The sequence below is a fragment of the Seriola dumerili genome, unplaced genomic scaffold (genome assembly GCF_002260705.1).
Source record: "Seriola dumerili isolate Sdu_G_001 unplaced genomic scaffold, Sdu_1.0 BDQW01000003.1, whole genome shotgun sequence".
NCBI classification, from domain to species: domain Eukaryota; kingdom Metazoa; phylum Chordata; class Actinopteri; order Carangiformes; family Carangidae; genus Seriola; species Seriola dumerili.
In genome coordinates, this window is record NW_019174258.1 from 5011372 (window position 1) to 5033072 (window position 21701).

Genomic DNA, 21701 nt, shown 5'->3' on the forward strand with positions numbered 1-21701 from the left:
CTCGAAATTACTGGCTCTATTCAGATTCAGGTTTGGTTATTTTCAAATGTAATGTATTATTTGGTACATTTTAGTAATCAATCCAATCCAATTATCAATCCAACTTTTTCTGACACCTTGGAGTCACCTATCTGCTGACATAGAATACCAATCCAGTGCTCTCTTAGCTGTTGGCGGTAAATAGAATTTTATTACTGACATTCACAAAGAAAGTTTATTTAATGTGGATCTGACACAACATAGTTGGAACCCTTTCCAATTAAAAATGTCAGCATACATATTGTAAATTCTTGATAAAGGGTAAATGGACTTGCACTTATATATATAGCGTTTTTCTAGTCTTACTAACCACTCAAAGTGCTTTACAATACCTGCCACATTCACCCCTTCACTCACACTTTCATACGTTACAGTCACACACTGATGGAACAGCCATCAGGGGCAAGGTAGGGTTTAGTATCTTGTCCAAGGACAGGACATGCGGACTGGAGGAGGGGATCGAACCACCGACCTTCTAATTAGTGGACAACCCACTCTACCTCCTGAGCCACAGCCGCCCCATGGGTGGCAATTGATGGGAAGACCGAGTAAAACAAAGCAAAGTGATCAATTCAGATGACAGGATTGTATCTCAAATTTGGCAATACGAGTTGGGTTGAGTTAGTCCTGGTCTTAAAGAAGCACATAAGGGCAGGTTTGGGTCTCACTTTCTAGCCAGTTTTAAACTCATCATTTCTTCTATGTTTCATCTAGCATCCTCTTTTTTTATATAATATTCTGGTTAGTCATGAAACTTCTACTTTAGTGTGGATATTTCTACAAAGGGCAGGTTAAAATAACATATGCTCTTTGGTGGATCCTTTTATCCAAAGCACCTTGCACCACCCTTGCTGCATACATTTTTAGCTCTCATATCTCAAGCTCTGGTGGGAATGATACCCCTATCCCTGGCTGTGTTAGTGCCATGCTCTCACTATTAGGCTGGACCACACTGCACATTGGCATGAAATACTCATGTAAAATAAATAAATAAATCAATTTAAAGACAGAAAATCTCAAACCCCACCACACATACACACACCTTTCTCCCCCTCTCTCTCACTATGTAATTGATGCCAGTCTCGTGCCCTTTCGCCTCCTGTGCCAGCGGGCAGAGGGCTAGCATAGAGGTGTCCGTTTCACCCCTACATAACAACCTTGCCTCACCTTCACACACATGCACGGTACCACATACACACACATACACAGATAAATGTACTGCATTCAGTGCGCACACATGCACAAACACACACATGCAGCCCATTGAAACAAGCACAAAAAGTGCTTCCATGTCCATAGTGTAGGCACATACGTAAATATGCACGCACGCACGCACGCGCGCGCACACACACACACACACACACACACACACACACACACACTGATTTAATTATTTTCTCATTTAAAAGCGGATTTTTGCAGTGTGTTGGGATCATCATGTTGGAAAGTTCCTCTCCTGCCAAGCTTCTTGAGACTGGGATTCATCTTTTCATTTAGTATTTGAGTATACAAGCTTGCATTCATAGTGCCATCTATAAATCTCCCCTACACCTTCAATGTTCATGCAGGCCAATATCAGTACACTCTCACCTCCATAGCTGTGTCCTAATTCAGGGGCTGCATTCTTCCAAGGCTGCATTTAAAGACCGATTGCGTCACAGCGGTGCGACTAAACTGTCCCATTTTGCAAGCTCCTTCAAATGCAGCCATGAAATTCAGCCTTCGTGGTCCAATCTATCCCAAGACACATTGCGTGACAGTTTTGACAATAATATTGCAGCAAACAATGCTGACATGGAGGATTACACTTTTAAATGCAAGTATCAGGTTCCAGCTCAGTTAAGCAGCTATACAACTGTACAACTGTTAAAAAACCAAGGGCCTTCAAACTATGAGTTTTTGTAATAAAAAAAAAAAAGAAGTTGTGGTCAAGGTTGCTAGGCAATGAGAGTGGCACTTTGCTACGCAACGGTAAGGGCGAGCACATCTGGTGACGCAAAATGGAAATCTTCCCTAGACCAGACCATCTAGATTCTCATGTTTCATAGGAGGCACTATGTGGTCACTGTGGTTGTCCCACACCAAACTGATCAAAGCAAATTTATTTTGGTTTCATCTAACCAAATAATGTGCTGCCAATATCCTTCAGGCCTCTTTCTTTGGCAAAATTGAATCTTGCAATTGTGTGCAGCTTTGTGGGCAACTTCTTGGACTTCATGCAGTGTCATTTCCACTGTCTGATTAGTCACTGAAACACCATTTTCCACAGATAATCCCTGTGCCAAGTCAGATGAACTTACATATCTGTTTTTCAATGTACCTTTGCATGAACAGTGAATTGTACGGGGCATAATTTTTCGTGGACGGCCACTGTACCTCCTAACCACTGGTAAAACTGTTATTTCAGCTTATTTTCAGAAACCTACTGATGCTCTTTTGCCTTCTATCATCCTTGTGAAGTCTCACAAACTGGTTTCTTACCTCAGACAATTCCCAGTCCAAAACTGAGTAAGCTGTGGCTTTCACAGGTTATTTTATAACCTTGTTCATACAGTTAGACTTAACTGGAAATGGCAGGTATAATCACTTTTATTGCAGTGATCACGGGTGGACTCACTTTTTTGTTGTATTGAGGTTGCACTTTTGGGGCTGCAGTCTGTCTAACCTGTTTGTTTCTAATTATATGTAAGATCAAATACCCTTCATCATCAACTTAAAAATAATACACTTAGTATAAGAAGGTACAATTTTGAATCATTTAACATTTTATTGATACTGACCAGGAGTGTATTCAGTTTTGTTGTTGACTGTATGTGTGCTATAATTTTAACTTTTGGCCAGAGAGCAGCAAATACTAAAAAAATGAATAGACATACTCTATGAAACTTTCTATGCATAATGTCTTGATGTGTTCTTATATTAATTTCTTCTCTTGATGTCAAATTTCAGTGTTACCTGATGAGCAGCTTGCCACAGCAGCAGTACCCTCATCAATACATGAAGGTCCAAACAGTGAAATGAGAGGGTATTCAGGTAAAACGTACAGTATGTACTGACCAGTTCACACCAACAACAAACAGAAGAAGAAGTGAAAAGTAAGACAGAGGAAGTCAGAGGAAACGAAGAGAACAAGAATGCCAAAGAAGTAGAGCCTTCAGGAGAGGGACTAAGCACAAAGAAGAGACAGAAATGAAGAAGACAAAATGCAACAAGGAGAAAACAAGACAAAACCAGTTTCAGACAGGATGATGAGGCATGTGCATCTATGCAAGAAAGAGAGCGATAGAAACTGTGACTGTGATGGTATCAGATCAGTTGGTGCAAAATAGCAGCCTTCTGCCAAGACCACACCAGTCCATATACACACATACACACAGCCAGAGTCTTCCAGTGTAATTGTGCGTGAAAACATTCATTAAGGTCATTATGGCATGCAGTAGAAGCTTTAGCAGCCAAACTGTATAAGAGCAGAGTAGTGAAGCAGATGAGCTGTCAGGGTCTAGAGAACAAATTGTAGATTAGATTTGAACAACTTGTTCACTCCCTGTAATAAATACATAGATAGATGTGTGTGTCCTTGTAATCTTGACCTGACCTTAACTCACTATGACTCTCAGACACTGACCCACGTACCCCATTTTCATCTTTTCTTAACAATGCTATTTCTCCTCTTTTTTCTCTGTCTTTGCCAACAGGTATGAGCCTTCTCAAAGAACTACCATCCATTTGTGTATGTATGTATGTGTGTGTGTGTGTGTGTGTGTTTGGTGTGTTGTTGTGTGTGTGTGTGTGTGTGTGTGTGTGTGTGTAGTGTGTGTGTGTGTGTGTGTGTGTGGTGTGGTGGGTGGGTGGGGGGCTGTGTGTATGTGGAAGTAGTATGTTCATCACTAGTGTGCCTGTGTGTTTAAGGCCTAGCTCAGACTACAGGAGTTTTAAAATCCTAACTGATTTAAAAATTGGGTTGCATCTCACACACATGGAGAAAGTTAATACATTATTTTCTCTCAAACATGCACATACTACGTTTTGAAATGGCACACCACACACTACTGGATATTATTAAGATTACCCTGCCAGTTGGAGCAAATTTCCTATCACGTGGGAAGCAGATGTAAACAACAAATGGAGACTGTGGTGCAACAATTTACTAAAATCTTGCAGTGAGAAAAAAGTGAGAAAATCAAAAGCAGAGGTCCAAACAGACCACCCGTGTTGTCTGTTTTTTAGCAAAAACTCAAGGTGACATTTTAACTTTTTATTTTTAATATCTGTCAACAGTAGTATGCTAGCAAATGTTAGCCTCAGGCGCTAAACTATTTACCATTTGGCAACACTATCAGCTGCTCTCAAACATGTTTGATATTTATCCTGGCGGCCCTGATGAGTCTGCGAGCAGTTCAGGAGGTTTAAGACTGGACCTGTAAAGCAATCACATTACCTGATAATCTGGGCCAAACATCAGTACTGACCAATGTCCAGAGCCAGGTTTCTGCCCCGATTGTCAGTAGGGGTGAATCAGGTTTAAATCAGGCTGAAACTCCTGTAGTCGAGCCAGGGGATAACAGTAAGAGAAAGAAAGAGAGTATGTGTACACATAAGTATTAAACATTCATGCAGCCATGCTAGGTCATGATGGGACCAGTGTGACTAGTTGTCCCTGCCACTTTCTCATACGATAATGGTGATTTGCTCAAGCACTAACAGACGGACCCCTCTGGGGGTCCTCCAGGCACACAGTCAATCATTGGTACTCCAAAAGATAGTACGCCAAAGCTATTCAAATTGTGAACTCTCTTTCTCTTCTTTCCGTCTTTGTCCACTTCTCTTCATTGCTCTGTACTTCCAAGACACTTCTTTTTGCTATTTATCTCACTTCTCTTCCTCTTCTGACAACTACTTCTACATTTCCCATTTCGCTCACAGCACATTTTCAAACTTTTGTCCACTTTACTTGCAAAAATCATACAATCGCACAAAGTACAAGACTTTGTAATAGCCATTACAAAGTAGTACAACACAATAGCTATTACAATGTACAAGACTTGAAGATGAAAAAGTATCCTCGCAGCTGGCCCCGACCACAGCAGCATATCGCTCAGCTTTTGTACCTGTATTCCCGACTGCTTCTTTAAACTGGGAGCACATTGATCCGAATCCGAAAATATAAGTCATCAGGTATAAATTCAATACTAATGACAGATAAATATAAATTAGTGTTGCTATGTTTTAAGAAATTACATAAATAAAGTACGTACTTAAAGTCACAAAACACCAACAGATAGTGTGTTCGAAGTCCCGTGGGCCTCATGCTTGTTGATAGCATTTCCCACCGGGATACTGCTTACATTTTCATGCAGTCTGCATAATGTAACACATCTCCTGCAGCTTTCATGACACAGAAATATAATAAGCATACCCAATAATGATCCACTTAAATAAAATACAAATTTTATGGTGGATCAGAGTATTTCCCCTCAGATATCTGTCAGGAGCTGAAAGAACAGCATATATGATTTGAGTGTCTGGAGGCTGATCATGTTCATAAGATGAAATTTTACATGTTTAACTATGAAGTGCTTCATGATATCAATAGGTGATTTGTTAACACATGCAGCTCATTCTCTTTAATGAGTACCACCTTCTCAGTCTTATTATCCACTGTTTTGCACGTACCACTGCTGCTCTTTTTGCCCCCACACACCACTGTGTACCAAGGGACCACAATGTAAACACCCAGGACCACCAAGTTCTGTTAATTATACACAGATCATCAGCCACCATAATACCAGATGTTTCTCTACGTAGGAGAGCTACAGATGGTTAATAACTTCTGCAGAAATGTAATGAAAGGTGAGTCCCATTGTAGAATGACTTCGAAGCTATCACTTAACTTCACTGAGCCACATTCCTCACTTCCCCCATCTCTCCTCCTCTCTCAGTCCCTCCCTCCCCCAGGCTACCTTTTCCTCCACTATTCTCTACATCGTTACCATAATCAGATAAGACAACTACCTAGGGAGCACCAGCATCCCTACAGCACCTTGCTCCTGGCACCATGTGTGTACAAGTGTGCACACACATGTGTGTGTGTGTGACTGTGTGAATTGCTCCTGGCACTTGGAAACCCGTATTCCTTTTGACCGTCTTTTTTGGTGTTTTGATCTTTTCAAACCGACAGATGATTGGTGTGTGTGTGTGTGTGTGTGTGTGTGTGTGTGTGTGTAAGGCGTATGTGTGTACTGTATGTGTGTAGGAAAGGTTTCTAAATTACCCAGCTACTATAGGGTAATGTCTGTATTGTGGCTGACAGGCTTCTACAAATTACCACTGAACTGTGTGTGTCTGTGTGTATGTGTAAGAGAGCGGGTACATAAGTGTGTGTGCATGCATGAGAATGGGAAGGTGCAAACGGTGTTTGAGTGTCAAGGATGATTATGTTATTCTTCTGGATGGTCAAAGCAGATCACATCACCATACCATTAATAGAGAGACAGGCTGATTCACAAGAATGCACAAACACACACAAAGTTTCAAAACACCTCCAAGCTACACCAACGCAGCACACTTTTAGCAAAGTGCCAACAGGCCTTTTTCCATGCCTAGATGGACATATACAGAACACAAATACTGTACATATATAAAATCCTGATCCTCACAGGGCATACACACATGCTGTACACACACACACATACACACACTAGATAGCAACTGAGCCATCAGCAACACTACATTTAGCCAACGACACGTCGGACTGCCAAACTACTGTACCAGACATCAACACCAATCAGCCAGCCTGTAAACTAAACTGTCAAGTCAGATTTTCTGGATAGGTGGTGGACGATCTGGCCAAAAGAATAAATGACAATCTTTAAGAGCAGAGTTGCATTCCACGATCTGAATTACTCACATAGATTTAGTTGAAATCATGTGATCACATGATGAGTTGTGCATACGGTTGCCTGGACACAAAGCTGGTCACTGAAAATCAAGGCTAAAGGCCCAAATCTCTGTATCCTCTTTCCGCTCTGATTTTACTCTGACACTCCTGACTGGAGGATGTGACTCTTATCTTTTTGCCGCTTTGATGCTTCTTTCAAATGTGTTTGCTTACCGCTACTCTTTGCCCACAGTGCTGTCTTCTGTTTACAAACCGTGTCACAACCAATCTTATTTTTTGCGTAGTTCATATGAAGCATTCGTTTGGCCAGTGCTGTAATTTATTTATTTTCTGCTATATGCAAGTATTTTAGTTAGAAAGGCCAGTCCCTACTAACCAGCTGGCCCTGGCTCCTCCCACTTCATGTTTCCCTGCCTGTAGGCAGGTCTCTTGTCCCACTGACGGACTGTAAATTTAGTCTTTTAATGACACAATCTGTACGACTCATCAAAAAAGTAGATCCTGTGCCAAAGTAAGAATGTCCACGATATAAAATTGTCAGAATGCCCACCCCTACTGGTCAACATGTATAACTTCATCATTCCTGTATTACCCCTCCAGCTGTGAACCTTGCTTTCAATCAAACTGCAGCTGTTAACAGCACAGCCTTTTATTTCCTTGCATTTTGCACTCCCATTCTTATTTTCAAAACCATACATGTAATTTAGCTGTTTGAAAAACATTACAGAGTAATTTTAACAGTAAAAAAACTGAATAGCTTTATAGTTCCAAGAAAAAGGGTGATCAAATAGTTTATTTATTTGCAATAGACTTTTATTTGAGGAACAGCCTGATTTTATAATTTTGTACTTTTTCTTTCTTTTTTTTTTTTTACTTTTTAGTATTACCTTTATTTATGTTTTAATTTGCATTTTGGGAAAATAGCTTATATGATTTCTTGCCAATGGTTGAATGAATAGACTGATACCATTCTCATGTCTGTACATTAACTACGGAGCAAGAGCGAGAAGTGATTAGCTTAGCTTAGCACAAAAACTGGAAACAGGAGGAAACAGCTAGCCTGGCTAAAAAATTTACCCACCAAACCTCTAAAGCTTAGCAATCAACAAGTTCTGTCTCATTTATTTAATCCAACTGCAAACAGAAATACAAGAATGGGAATTTGTGGTTGAACAAGGAGTGGTGTGCTGCATAGTACTACCCTTTCCAGCATTTCTTTGAAGACTTTTACTTTGAAGCACCTGTCGGAGGTACTGAGTATGCATTAACAGCTGCTCAACACTAGAGGAAGAGTGAAGCGAGTTGATCCATGATCATGCAGAATTGTTTTGCTGGTTTTTACTTTTTTCTAATTTACCACATTCATTTTTTACTATCACATGAAATGTAGTAGTAAATGGGAGGGGCAATAAAAAAAGGTTACAGACAAAATGTAATTAGGCCCATTAAAATCCATGCCAGGTCTAATCACAATTTGAGTTAAAAGATTATACAAAAAGAATACATAGGCAATTTAAGTTACAGGCACTAGTGAAAAAGTTTGACATGGTGACCATGTCTTCTCCCTTAGTTGCCCCGGTGTTATTCAGAGATGTTGAAAGAGAGAGACTGTCCAGTGGCGTAATGTGTAAAATGATATTCTTCAACAGACCAAAAACACATGCACACACACAAACAGGGATTCATTTGGGGCCTCTCCCCACTTCACTAGTTGTCATTTTAGAATGATCAGAGCTAATGAATGCTTTTTTTTGTCCACGACAGCCTTATATTTCTAACTTCTGATATCCTCTAAAATTTCTAGTTCATGTACCAATAAGGTCAACTGCCTCTTACGAAAAGAAAGAAAGACAGAGAACACCAAAGGAATAGAATACATACAGAAATTGTTGTTATATACACCACTAAGAGAAAGAAGAACATCTTCCACAGATCTATGTGATAATGGTAAATCTGGAGGTTTGTTTCCTTGTTTTTTCATGTTTTTTCTTTTCATCTTTTCATTTGACAAACCATCAAATACAGAACAAGGTTCTCCATAAAATAAAGAGGTGCAGACTTCATCTGTTAAAAAATCTAATATAACTTATCCGCCCACCATGAAAAATGATTTATTTTTCTATTTAACTATCATCGTCACATTCTGACACTGAAACTCAATGTACCATCCCCTGAATTACAACTTTAAAAAGTACTGTTATCCACCAAAATCTGAAAAGAACCAACAACTAGAAACATATCTAAGCAACAAAATTAAACAACCTTACATACAGTTAGTAAAACATCAGTTTCTGTGCTTTACACAGTAAACCATAGAACACACAGACCCACATAAATTAAACAAATTAAGTAAAATTCACAGTTCCAGGGGTTTTGCAGTTACTTTTCCAAAATGGACATACATTCTTTTGAAATATTGTGTTAAAGGCGCAAGGCACTGTATGTGTATCTAAGTGTATCTGATGTAGTGTGTGTGTTTGTGTGTGTGTGCACGCGTGCCACTGGCCCCAGCAGCTGTGCCAAGGCAGATGTTTGCCAGCATAATTACCACTTGCTTGCTGAGAGAAAGAGAAAATGATGGACAGAGAATGAAAGAGAAACACAGGCAGAAAAAGCTGGAGAGACAGTATGTCTATTATAAAAAGAGATTATTCCACTTTCACAACCTCATGACAACAGTTAAACAAAATCTGAGGGTATGGTGTTTCTAAGGTAGAATGATTGAATGCACTCAAACACACCTACTGATGCATATAAACACTCATGCTTACAATCATGTCCAGATCACAAAATACTTGAGATTTCTTACCTGCAAAACAAGGTGTGTCCACCTCTCTAGTGCAAGCCTTCCCTCGGTTCTGAAGCTGACAATCAGAGTAGTCTGACTTCTGGACTGAACATACCGCAGGGTGACTGCCTTCTCAGATACTGTCACAGAAAAAACCAGCCGCTCTCCTAAGTTCTTCTCTAGCAGCATCCTGAGGGAAACAAAAACACACAGAAAAAAATATTTGTCAGTGAGAAGCTGTTATAACTTAATTCAGAAAACAGAGGTTAGAGTGGACTCCACTACACGCAGTCTCTCATTCTGACATTTACACAGAGAATATCAATATTTTACATGACTACTAGGTTTTTGCTGCTACAATGGGTGAGGACAGACATTCACACCCTCCACGTGTCATATTAACCACCATCACTGACATTTTATGGGAAATCATGGCTTTTATGAACCCAGTGCAGTATACCCTATAAATCATAGAGAGATATATATGTATGTATGTCTGCACATGCATGTGAGTGTGTGTGCTTGTGGGGAGAGGCAAAGAGATAGAAAGACGCACTGAAGATAATGTAAGTAAGTTGTATGGTAAGTTCCAACAAGTAAAACATTGTGATTTATTGGAATGAAAAACGCTTAGTTTCAAATGTGCCTTTACTTTTGGCATATATGTAAAAATCCACATTGAAGTAAAGACCACAGTTTACCATTATTGTAATTATCTAATTAATCCGCAGACTATTTTTTTAATATCATTTCATTCATTGTGGAAAATGCCAAAATTATTTAAAAAACAATATTTAAAGTGCTTGTTTTGTTCGACCAACAGTTCAAAACTCAAAAATACTCGGTTTTCTACTGTAGATAACTAAGAAAACCAGACACACATCTATGAAGCCAAAACCTTTAAGCTTTTGACATCTTTGCTTTAAAATCGTATACTTACTTGAATGATTCACTGATTGCAAAAATTGTTGCTGAATCATTTTCTGTTGGTTTAATTAACTGTTCAAGCTATAATTCATTCAATCCATAGCTGGAACAAGGTATGTTGAAAAGTTCATTGTTTCACAAGTAAAGCAAGACCCGACAACTAATAAGGCTTTCCATTATCTTTGATAACTAAAACATGGACATGCACTTTTACTATGTGTTTTTACTATGGTTTGTAGGAACAGGTGGCTGGCTCTGTTCATTGTTCACATGAGGGGAGGGTTGTGAAATCACAGTGAGAGGGAGAGACAAAGAGAGAGGGGTGAGGAGAGATGGACAGAGGTGAGGATAGAGACCTCCTTTCATCTGGCTTCTTTGATGGCAGCCATGATTGTCTCCACAACAAAAGACTGATAGCCAGTGACAGCACCAGAAAGAGAGAGAGGGAGAGATATTACTTCCATTCAGATGCATTCAGCCATACAGGTGTCATGTTCGGTAGACCAAGACAACAAGACTTGTCTGTCATCTGAATCCCCAGACAGACAACTTCACAAACAAATCACAGCATGAAATATAAAGGAGAGATTTGATCTCTGTCTGATTCCCCTTTTCAGAGTTAAATTTTATTGACAGCAACATTTAAATGGAACATCCAATGAGTTGCTAGAATACACATGCAACCTGTCTAGTGCTGCGTGAGGTCTTTCTTCACAGCTAACTGCTAAGTTACCAGTCACATTTATCTTTTAAGCACATACTGAATATATGAATTTTGACATAATTCATTTCTTGAAAGGCCAACAAAACTAAAAAACCATGACAGCTTATTTGAAACATTTCTTCAATCCACAAACATGAAACCATTTCCTCACTGAGCCATGCCTTTTCTTGTTTGTCCTCATGGATCCAACCATTCCAGATATTAAAAGACAGTCTAATAAAATTTAACTACATAACTTTACATATTATGGTACGTTTAAGTAATTTAGCTAATGTCAAAAGGGTAGTTCGAATCTGGCCCAGGTCCTTTGCTGCATGTCCTCCTCTCTTTCTCCCCTTACCTTCCTATCTCTCTCTCCTTCTTCACTATCATAATAAAGGCAAAAAAAGAGCCCCAAAATAACTTTAGTCTGTTCTAGGACTTGGGGGCATGTGAAAAGATGTTGTATAAAACCTTGTGGCCTGCTCCTCATCTATGCCAGATGTTAGCAGCTCAATGCTATATTAGCCTTTACTAGCATCACATACTCAAATCTCCAACTGAACTGTCAGTAATTGAGTTGCACCGTGAGTAATGTAGACACTTGTTTTGACAAGGAAGACAAAAATGTGGAATAAAAAAAGATGATATCTCTGGTTCTGCTGCACTGATTTTGATACTTTTATTCTTAAACTGTCAATCACAAGTCCAGCCATTTCACTGTGCAGTGCAATGGTAAATTGTTGGCGTACTCTTTTACTAATTTAAGTTCACTAACAAATGTTCTAACAAAGACAAACTAAGACGTCAGGTATGTTTAGCCTGTTTCTAGTTTCATGGGAAAGCACATTGCTGAAGCAATCTACTCTAAGTGTTGCTGCGCAGAGGAAGAGAGAGGGTTGCCAACCAAGGCCAACTGATCTCTTTTAGTGTGTGTATGTGCCTTGTGTGTGTATATGTGTGTTTGAGAGTGTTCATGCGTGTGTGATTGCAAGTTGATCTGAGTGTGTGTAACTCTGTACCATCTCAGCCCAGCCTGGAACATACCACCACATCCCTTCACAATATCACATGCACACACAACATGTCTAAGTAGGACATGACAACCAGTTGTTGGCTAACATTTCCTCATGGTGATGATGACCTGACCAGACCTGACCTGCTTTTTGTTATATATGTTAATATCATAGGTGTTTCAATGTCCTGTCAATGTTTGATAATCATATTTAATATCATATCAGAACTGATGTTTTACTAAACATGAAGCAGTGGGAAGTTATATTTCATCTGCAGCACGGGACAATGTTGAACTACTCTCATACTATACATCAGTAACTGTGACTAACACTTTTGACACAGTTGACAAGTATATCTGCATAATTACACAAAACTGAAAAAACTCTCTGTATCCCTGCAATTCCATTATTTCCTCTCATTCACTCCACTCCATCTTTTACCAATAGAGTATCAAGGAAGCTTGAAAAATATAACATGGTGTCATTATTACTCTTACGGGTTGAGCCACATGAAGTCTTCAGGGTGTATCGTTTTCAGTGAGTAACAAGTTTTTGAAACACTAATTTTTCCAGTGTACTGTTTATAATGAATGAGTTTGAGAATTTTTCTATCAATTTTTAGATGTATCAAATGTAGTGTGACCAACACTCATACACACACAATAAACACCAACTGTATGTCATGTAAAAAGCTGAAATTTAAGTTACAGTGAATTTACTTCTGTTTTAAAAAAAATTTCTGTTCACTCCCCAGGATGAAAAAGCTAGCTAAGATCAACCCATCTACTAACTTTTGCAATGTCCAGTATACTGTATGTAATGTAAGATGGCATTGATAACCAGTTCAATTTAATACCCAGTGGTAGTAAATGGCTCTTTCTATTAATAGACAGCCTCCAACTATTCTAATTTCTTATAACTTACAAAAATGTAACTCACATCTCTCCAGGAGAGCTTGGTTTTATCCACAATGCCAAGGTGAGCGAACCCAATGCTCCTAGTTTCTGTGAAGGGGGAGAGACCAGACATCCTTCCGGCACTGGCCGAAACAGCATACTGCTAGATCCACCAGAAGATGTTCCAGTCTCTGTCCGAGTCCCAAGATGAGTGTAATTACTGTCTTCAGTTACACAAGTACCCCTGATGGAATAAAATTTAAATATGTTCATATTTTGCTTCAAAGAGATCTTATCACTTGCAAATATATGGAAAACTGCCACATGCCAAAATCAGTAATGTTAAAAGATTATGGTTATATAATCTATTATGTTGTTGCCATGTTTCCAACTTTTTTTATTTTGCATGGACTGAAAGGTCAAAGGTCACAATGAATTATATCGCCTTCTAAAGTATCTTAATAATATTAATATGAATTTGATTTACCTACCTGTGTGCACGTAACAGCAATGGGGCATATGGAGGTGTGGAGGATCTATAGGGACATTCTTGGATACAGAGGGCCTGATAACATGTCAGTAGCTCAGTCTTTGAGGATGGTGACTGACAGTAGCTGCTCCGCTCTGGAACTCCACAGGTGGATCGAGGGGGAGAGGTGGAAATGGGTTTGAAGGCAGCAATGTTCTCCATTTGCGGAAAATTACCCTAAGAAAATACAAAATGTAGTGTAGACTGTTATGATATAGCACAACCCATTTTGTGAATAAATCTCTTACCATCACAGATACACAGTGCATTTAAAATATATTAGATATATATATTATTTTAAATAAAAATATCAATAACTTTGCAAGAGAAAAAAAGGCTGGACCTATTTGTGGAAGCATTCATTAATTTTACAGTACCTTCCAATAGAAGACATATTGACACATGCCAATAGGAAAAGTACAGGTGTAAATAATAAAATGAATTCTGGCTGAATTCCATTTAGCTATGTCAGGGTCCTGGTTTTGTTCTTGCTGTCTCACTCTGAATCTTGAATAGAGCAGAGCCATCGTTACTGTCATTAGTAACACCTGTGCTTGTCCTACTATGACAAGTTAAAACATCTACTGTGGAAAATTCTATTCAAGAGTCATAATGAATACAGTACATTGTCTGTTAACAACCCACCACCTTTGGATCAGAAATCAGAATTCACTCTTGATAGCCACTCTTACCTGTGATGAAGCAGGTTTTAGACATAGGCTGAAGAAAAGGAGAGTCAGCCACAGGAAAATATGATGGCGCCTCAGCCCCATGACGTTTCTCTCTCTCTTCACCTTTTCTTCAGTCATCTTTTTCAGGAGGAACAGCCACAGAAAGACAGGCCAGCTCTTTCTTTTTCTCATCATTTTCTCCCATTGCTTGATCTCACCCTCTGTTTCTGCAGCTGACAGAGTCCCTGAGACATCTGTCTGGCTCTTGTCCTTTCCTTTTCTCCTGCTTTGCCCACTTCCTTTTGAATCATTTCTAATTACCCTCTTCCATAAGTTGCACAGGTCCTCTCTCCCTTGTCTCTTCATCCTCTCTCTCCCAACTCCTCTCCCCCATGTTTGTCTCTTCCTTTGCAAATTTCCTCTCTTTGCTCCTCCCCCTGTTTTCTGATCTTCCTTCTCTTTAGTCCAACTCTGGCCTTTGACCCCACAAAATCCTGCAATGGGATTCTCTGAGGGTCCCAGCATGGTCCGAGGTTCTACAATCTCGGACAGGGGTTCTGGAACATTCCCGGAGGTAGAGGGATCTTCAAGAACCTGGATTTCTTTCGGAAGCCTTCCAGCAGCGCTTGAATAAGTGATGACTGTCATGGTTTCATGGTTCCAGGGTTACAGGGACATTTTTTTTACAGGCCAGTGCCCCTAGGGTGAGGCTACGAAGCTTAGCTCTCTGTCCCTCACACATACACACATACACACAAACCACAGCCAAAGCCTTCATATGATAGGTAGGATTTCACAATCTAGAGATGGAAAAGAGAGAAGGAGGGAAGGAAAGAGAGACGTGGTCAGACCAAAATCCAACACAAGACAAATCTGAGGAGAGTGAAATGCCATGCAGGCTATTCCCTAGCCAAAGCCTACACTATCATGTACAGCTTGATGGAGGCACAGCTCAACTGATACTGCTACATTGCTTTCCTCTTTTCTTCATTTTCTATTGAATTAAACATGCCCTTTCCTCTGGCATGTGGCCTCCAGGTTTATATCCAACTCAACGGGTTTTCTCATGAGTTTGTTCGAAATTGAGGCTTAGGCCAAAGCTCTCTTCATTACAATGCTTATCAGCATCAATTTCACATTTTGACACACAAGAGGCCAGCAGTGCAGTCATCTGTAGTGTTGAATTACTCTTTGCCAACAATATCCTTTATAAAAATGGAAAGCTCACCCTGATTCTAATAATGGCAACTGTATGTCTAACAAATTTGTAAATGTATGCAGATATTGTAACATGGTAAAATATCAGATGACTCCTCGTGGTTTACCTGTCGTTGTGGATCCCCAGCACAAAGCTCTATCCCCATTTCAAGTGCAGCAACAACAAACATTCAACTTGTTGCTCTGGTATGAGTCGGTCAAAACACGCTACCTGTATTTCTCCACACACCTGTCCGTCAGCCATAGCAGACACGGTTCCAGCAGAAAAAATAATCCTTTAAAAACATGACTTGAATTATTTTGTCCGTCTTTACAGCACCCGCTTCGACAGAAACGCTGAATGACAGTACAACTGAACTTGACAAAGCGCCTCTTTTTCTCTCTCTCTCTGTCTTACCTCTCTCATTCAGAACATGCAGCGCGCGGTGCTAAAGAGATTATCGCGAGCCGCCATCTGGCCAGCAGCGCTCGCGGCGGCAGGATATTGGGCACAAAGTAACGGTGATGCAACGTTACACAGTTGAGGACCAAGTAACGGAAACTTGAGAGCCCAGGAGGCGTTGTGAGAACAAACAGTACGACATATCCATTCTGCATCTGTTACAGAACACCAAAGACTGTCCGTGACAGCAAAGCATTAATATGCGATTTAAATAATTACCCCCTGCCTGGTAGTAATGCCTTACCCCCCACCTACGTAGGATGAGTCTGGGTTTCAGTCAAGTGGCTCTCAGAAAAAAACAAGAACGCTACCTCCGTCGCTAGGCAACGGTGATCTGCGCCGGCCACTCAGAGCCAGAGTAAGTAGGAAAATAATTTTATGGTCAAATATCAGTCAAACTTGTTTTTACTGAATTACAATATCATAATTTAAGGGTGGAATACATCATGGCACTGATAAGAAAACAAAACAAAACAAAACGAAACGAAAAAACAAACATGGAAACCATGAAAAGGATGGAAGAATTGGTAGAATCAGTGATTTTTGATATTCATAAGTCCAGTAATAAAATGTTGAACGTAACAGCTACAATTTAGTTGCTCTCAAACACTGACTCAAACTATGTGCTTTGTGCAAACTATAATGCTTTACAAACACCCTAAGTAAGACTGTTAATTGATTAAATGTTTTCAGTTTCAAATAATATCAATAATTTTAAATTTAAATAATTCAAAACTCCAATATGTTTTGCATATATATTCTGCCCATTTTGCCCATTCTTTTGGGATTGCAAGAGTAACAAAAGTGTGTGTGTGTGTGTGTGTGTGTGTGTGTGTGTGTGTGTGTGTGTGTGTGTGTGTGTGTGTCTGTGTCTGTGTCTGTGTTTGCAATTTGCAATTTAATGGCAGTCACCAGGGATGCACTGCTATTTGTGCTATTAATTGGACCTTGGTAACAATTAACAGTGAATTACTAATTGCAGTGTGTATCCGTGATGAAGCCCCATATGTAAAAGTGACTGCTCTATGTACTGTATTGCTGTAAATGTCTAGTGATAGCCTACATGGTGGATAATTTAGACATATATAAAATATATTTTTGTGTGTGAAAATCTGAGTTAACCAACTATGATTTAAATAATCTAATTACAGTTCTATCTCAGCACTAACAGACATACACCAAACTATGGCGCTAATCTGAATTTTCTCTCTTCTCAGTTTCCCGTATTTTTTTTCTTTTTTTTTTCTTGCTTCTGATTAAAGTCTGTGTATGCACTACTAGCTCAAAAAGAAAGTATGGTTTATAATACTGACATTGTGCACAATTCATCAAGATCAAATCCATCTTTGGCCAGTGTTTTTTTTTTTTTGCCTTTTTACTTGAGCCCTATAAAACAACCAATGTTGTTCCAAATTAAATTTCTGGTTTCACTGGTTTCATAAAGCTTAACATCCAATAGTTAAATATAAACAATACCCTTAACATATACATAAAAACACACACAGAAGAGGCTGAAGCACTAGCTCAAGTATACCCTATTGTAGACTTCCACTGTGTGCTCAAGTGCTCTGCATTTAAATTGTGTAAACATTTCTACTAAAAAAAGACCCTCTCTTATATTTTTCCCTGCCGACAAGTTTTTACGTTATCATACTAATCGCGTTTGAACAGCTGCAATTTGCTTTGGTTGAACAAAGGCATTCTAACTAGGTTTTAATTAAGTGTTCCTAATGACCTTAAGGAGATTAGAGGTTCGCCTTCTAATCAATACCAGGCAGAGAGGAGCAAAGGGAGGGGAGAGGAGGAGAGGGGAGGTGGCTAGGGGCTAGGATAGAGGTAGGGAGCAAAGGCGTGGAGAAGGGAAATAAAAGGAGAAAGCAAAGGAGGGAAGGAGAGAAGAGGAAAATGAAGGTGGTGGAAGGAGTAGATGAAAACTCAATGGACGGAAGAAGGAAAGGAAAATGGAAAGCTGAGAGGGGTGTATTGGCAACTGAACGATACATTTGACCAGAAATATTTGCAAAAAGGAAATGATAGTCTCTCTTGAATAAAAGTCATAATTATATGTTCAAATTCATTTGAAAACTAAAGTTTTTTTGTGAGTCATGATGGCAGATTTATGAGTTACCCAAGTTCCTCCAGTAGCCAACAAAAGGATAATATGTTTTTTATGCTTTTGACAGACAGGGGTAGCCTGTGCATCTCTGTACAAGCAAGCATTTACATACATGTCATCAGCATTTACTCTCCTTTTCTTTTGGCACTTGTGAAAATATTTTCCTCTGAGAAGCTGAAAATGACATCACACCACTGTGTCAGATAGGCTATGATCATCAAGGGCTCTGTTAGCCAAGAAGAGTTTCTCTTATCCTCTTCTCATAAGACATTTGCATAGATTTGCACAGAGTGTGTCCACATGACAAAGAATCTAGTCATACATTGATTGTACTAATTTATTCAGCCAGGCGCATTCAATTCCAGAGACAGAAGTGCTATCACACAAACGGGATTAAAACCAGATGACGATCACACAATTAATATTGTCTCATTTTCTAAATTACTTATGTATGACTTATATTTGGGTAAATTGTGTTTGCTGGTCTAATAACATTAAGGGTAATATGGTAAATGTACGCTGTAAATGTATCGTCTCTCTGAGTCTCCAGAGCAGCATGAATATGTATGGAGACATCCTTGGCCTCGCTGATGATTAGGCAAAGTGGAATAAATTGATGGTTAGGTTATGTGTGTGTGTGTGTGTGTGTGTGTGTGTGTGTGTGTGTGTGTGTGTGTGTGTTTTTACCAAAATTCAATATTAGGTTGTCCATATGGAAATGTTACATATACACACACTCACACACGCACGCACACACGTGCGCACATCTATTTTAGACGTGGCACATTCAAGAACTCCTGAATAATAGCATGGTGATGAGTGCAAGCTCATCGTTTGGCTGATTTCAGATTTTTTTCAGTGTGCACATGCCTGTGTGCACATACAGTATATTAGCATGTACACATTTTCACAGGAGTCTATAGGTTAAAGCTGCATTGTGGAGTTTCTAAATAAACAAAAGTATATTAACATTTCTCACCAAAATGTACAGCATGTAAATCCTTGAGGTCTCAGAAATCTTAAGGATATGCTGGCCCATGTTGTCCTTTATGTTCATGACACAAACAAAACAGGACCCATTTTTAAAAACATTGCTTGAAAGCGCTACTAGTGGTCAAAAATTCCACAGTATATCTTTAAATAATGACAACAATCTCCATGAGTTTTTTTTCAACAGCAGGACTAGCCCTATAGTCGCCAATAGCACTGACTGATTGACTGACTGACAGAGTGATGATAATTCTACCTCTAGTCACGAGTGCTTCCAATACACTGAGCCTCGCCTCCATTACAGCAAATAAACTACTTTCATTACATGTCACATTATTACTAAATGAGGCAGAGGAATAAGTTAACATAAGACACACCAAGCAGAGAGAGCAGGAGAGAGAGAAGTCATTGGTAACGAGGCTTTGTACTAACTACTATGACCAATTCTACATATCAAACAAATCAGAGTTAGACATAAAGACCTGCCTATAATAAAAGTCTGTTATGTTCTGGAGTTGGAAGTAAATAAAGGCCAAACTACTGTGGATCCCAGACTGTGAGAGACAAAATAAGAAATATAGTATCGGGTCGGGCGCCCCAGTGGCTCATCTGGTGCAGCTTGTGCCATTTAGGTTTAGTCTTTGCCCCTGCAGCCCAGGTTTGAGTCCGGCCTTTGGCCCTTTGCTGCATGTCATCCTCTCTGTCTCGCTCCTCTCTCCCCAATTTTCCAGTCTTTCTGTCACTATGACTGAAATAAAGGCAAAAGCCTGAAAAAAATGACTTTAAAAAAAAGAAAGATAATCTGTCTCCTCTAACTTTCTCCCTGAGTGATCACTTTATAAGTAAATACAGCTGAAATCACAGCACAGTCTTTGTCGTTAATTTATGTGCTTGGTTATTTTGTCAGACAACGGCACAGTTATAAAATCAGGATTTTACCATAGACGGTCCAGCCATATGTAGGTTTTGACCTAGTCTTTTAGCTATCTCTTTGAGTTTCCTCTGCCACTTGCATCATCCTGCTGTGTATATCCTTCTCTCTATTTCAGTGACTTCTGTCCAGTGCTCATACACCTCTCCCACACATACTACTCTCTAAAGACACCACTCATTCTTTCCTTCATTTACTCCATTCTCTTCTTCCCTCCCCATGCCCTCAATCCCTCTTACCGTCCTCCATCACCGCTCTTCTCTAAATGTCCTCTTCTTTCTTGTCCTTGTTTTATGCAGTATTTTCTATAAATAGATATATATTTTAATCCATGTTCATCATTTATCCTCCTTGGCTCTAAATGAAATGCACCAGAAACTAGATATAAAAACAATTTGGCTTTTCCTAGGCTTTTCAGATTTTATACCCTGAAGTCACAGTGTCCATATTGTGTGTGTGTGTGTGTGTGTGTGTGTGTGTGTGTGTGTATACGCTCCCTGCCCCCTATTGGGGTTGAGGCCAGTGACACCCTCAGGGCTGTGCTGTCCAATCCCCTCCATGCTGCGTTTCTATAGGATTGAATTAACCTCCTGCCTCTCTTGACAATGCACATACACATAATCATCCAGTCTCTCTCTCTCTCACACACACACTTTGTCTCACACACACTTTGTTTATGCCAATCACCTTTCCCCCGTCAAAGCAGTATTATTAGCTTGAGGCCCTTTAGCAACTATCATCACTTACATTCACATATGGGAATCAACCTACTAAATTTTTCTTTTCTTTTCTTTAGAAAGAGTAATATATTAAGTTCACATCATTGGTCGGCACAACAATAGGTGTAGCACAAAATAAAAATTATTTGAAAAATTTGCTAGGCAAAAATTTACTGCTGTTTTGTTTGATTTCTGACCTTACAAAGGCTTACAAACTTACAGCTACTTAAGCCAATTATTTGAATGTCCCTTTAAGTCACCATTCCCACTTGTGAAGACAAGTATGTTTTCTCTATATTCAGTTCCCGTATGGCTTCTCACACAGTCAACACCAAACAAAATTACTTTTACAACTTTAAAACTATGAATAGCATTTCCTGCCTTTTGTATTTCACCACCATTGGCAGAAGATTCAATGCCAGTGTTTACATGGCAACTACAGTATGGTTAAGATATGGTTAACCTAGCATTACTGATGGTTTTATATTCTCTCTCTGACTTTCCTGTCTCTCACTATAATATTATAATTCCTACAATAGGAATAAAAGCAAAAATGCCCAAAAAAGTAACTTTAAAAATTAAAAAAAATCAGTGATTCACTGATGATTTTCAGCGGACACATGACCTCTCTGTGTAGCTGGAAACTGAGACCGCTTACCTTTGTTTCTTTAATTATTTATGAACCAGACGTCCAGCAGGTTTTTAGCGGCACCCGAATTATGCACAGAGGTGTCCTCCTCTCCATAACAAACATACCCGGGGATTAAAACCGGTAGAAACACAAATAAAGCAGTTTCACTTTAAAAATCTGTGTTTCG

At 39.3% G+C, this 21701-nt stretch overlaps 1 protein-coding gene across 1 annotated transcript in view; it reads right to left on the reverse strand.

The window, feature by feature from the left end:
- The window catches only part of ush2a (usherin), a 204912-nt gene extending 189797 nt beyond the window's left edge, over window positions 1-15115 (reverse strand). Inside the window, exons 1-4 of the mRNA XM_022741757.1 lie at window positions 14489-15115; window positions 13759-13973; window positions 13311-13511; window positions 9747-9915 (exon numbers count right to left, since the gene is read on the reverse strand). Coding sequence (XP_022597478.1) covers window positions 9747-9915; window positions 13311-13511; window positions 13759-13973; window positions 14489-15115 — 1212 coding nt within the window. The remainder of the gene's footprint in view (window positions 1-9746; window positions 9916-13310; window positions 13512-13758; window positions 13974-14488) is intronic.
- Between the last annotated feature and the right edge of the window lie 6586 nt (window positions 15116-21701).